This window comes from Engystomops pustulosus, chromosome 6 (assembly GCF_040894005.1).
Source record: "Engystomops pustulosus chromosome 6, aEngPut4.maternal, whole genome shotgun sequence".
Lineage (NCBI taxonomy): Eukaryota > Metazoa > Chordata > Amphibia > Anura > Leptodactylidae > Engystomops > Engystomops pustulosus.
This window is the reverse complement of record NC_092416.1, coordinates 64,087,024-64,088,889: the sequence shown is the minus strand read 5'-3', so window position 1 is coordinate 64,088,889 and position 1,866 is coordinate 64,087,024. Positions and strand designations below refer to the sequence as shown.

The following is a 1,866-nucleotide window of genomic DNA, read 5'->3' as shown; positions in this document are numbered from 1 at the left end:
AAAATGCTAATAATACAAAATATTATGCTGTATGTACATTACTGATAAAGTATTTTCTCTCAAGGTATCTTTGAAAGTCGGATGCCTCAACCTGGATATTCCTTTGTCCAGGTGAAATGTCTGCAGCAGTATATTGTCCACAGTTTATTCCCGGGTGTTTCTCACTTATATACAATTCAATAAAATCAGACACTTGATGGAGGAGATATATGTAATATTTCCAGCAGGAACTTTACAAGAAGTCTCTAGCAATCTCCAGCAGTCACTGGGTCCCTCTCCCTCCCTCCCTACTAGTGACTTTCCCAGTATGTGCTCCGCCTCTGCCCTCCTCTTATGTGTTATTCAGTGTTTACTCGGAGTCTCCGCCCCTGTATGACGAATGTGGAGAACATGTGGAAGTGTCAGGAAGCTGCCAGAAGAATCAGCACTGAGTATATATGACACAGCCGGGATGTTCTGCAGTAATAAGCAGCTACAAGGAAAATCCTCAGCTGAATCCAGAGCAGAAGCTCCAGAGACACTGCCCAGGAGATGTTTCCTCTCAGCCTCCTCCAGTCCTCGCACAGTCCTCTATGTGCCTGCAGCGAGTCTCCTCTCACCCTCTGGCCAGCAGCTTCACAACTCATCTTCGGCCAGCTGGAGGATGACATGATGAACATGAGGAACGACCTGGAGAGGAGAATGCAACGAGTCAACCAGGCTTACCAGCTCCTGGACATGGACATGAGAAGAAGAGGCAGCCAGAGGAGCTCTCCTACCAAGGGTGAATCGCCCTCTATGAGAAAGGAAGGGAAAGATAACTATGAGCTCACCCTGGACGTCAGTGGCTTTTCTCCTGAGGAGCTGACAGTGAAGACAGAAGGCAGGAGGCTGATAGTGTCCGGGAAACATGACATGAAGAAGAAGGATGAGCGTGGTGGCCACTTCCATGAGTATAGAGAGTGGAGAAGAGAAGCTGAGCTCCCAGACAATGTGAACCCTGAAGATGTCCTCTGCTCCCTGTCCAGTGATGGACGACTCCACTTCCAGGCTCCTCGTCATGCTCTACCACCTGCTCAAGAGAGGCCAATACCCATCACTGTCATCCAGAATCCAGTAGAGGGGCAACACAATCCCCCAGAGATCCAGAACAGCCAACTTATTGGAGAGCAGGAGAAAGGTCCAGGTTCTTCCTGAGAAGGTGATGGGAGCAGTGATTTCTTCATGGACTTAGTAACAAGGTGATAGCAAATTTCCCCAATTTAATAGACCGCTTCGTTTTAGGAATCTGCACTTTGTAATGGCATAGAGGAAATATCGATATCACCTCCTGTTATCAACATCTGTTACACCATGTCAAATGGCTGTTAAGATTTTGTTGTCTTTTTTGTAAATTTTTTGTTATTGATCATGATTTTTCAATAAACTCTATAAAATGTTTTTTGTTTAGTTGATATGTGTTTGTAGAAGTTACTAGTATACTTACCTCTCTGCCATGTTATATTAAGTTCATTTATTCACATATATTTACATAGGACTGCACATTAACGTTCTGATCTAAATTAGTTAAACATAGTCTAGAAGAATTAGTTCAATAACAAGTTAAGCTCTGCTACATCTATACATCTATACACCCAGATAAACCCTTAAAGAAAGCCATGGAGTTTGGGGTTCCAAAGAAGACTAAATTATATTATATATAGGTTTAAATACACCTTTATAATTTAATAGACAAAACTTCCAGAGGTTTCTACAGATACATTATAGGCCCTTACATTGTTATGAATATTGGGTTCCTTACATTAAATGTGGTTTACAGAGTTACACTACATGTGTCTATTATCAAACTCTTGTTTACATTGTTTCTGGTCTCTTTAAGGATTGAAA

The 1,866-nt window shown here is 42.3% G+C and overlaps 1 protein-coding gene across 1 annotated transcript; it reads left to right on the top strand.

Annotated features, from left to right (window-relative positions):
* The first annotated feature begins 266 nt into the window (after window positions 1-266).
* Window positions 267-1,419, top strand: LOC140065723 (heat shock protein 30D-like). The gene has a single exon (XM_072113297.1). It carries the CDS (start codon window positions 532-534, stop codon window positions 1,174-1,176), a length of 645 nt encoding a protein of 214 aa, XP_071969398.1. The 5' UTR covers window positions 267-531; the 3' UTR covers window positions 1,177-1,419.
* The last annotated feature ends 447 nt before the right edge of the window (window positions 1,420-1,866 follow it).

What these genes read in the sequence shown, in the direction of transcription:
- LOC140065723 (XM_072113297.1), top strand. Translation starts at nt 532, where the DNA reads ATGTTTCCTCTCAGCCTCCTCCAGTCCTCGCACAGTCCTCTATGTGCC.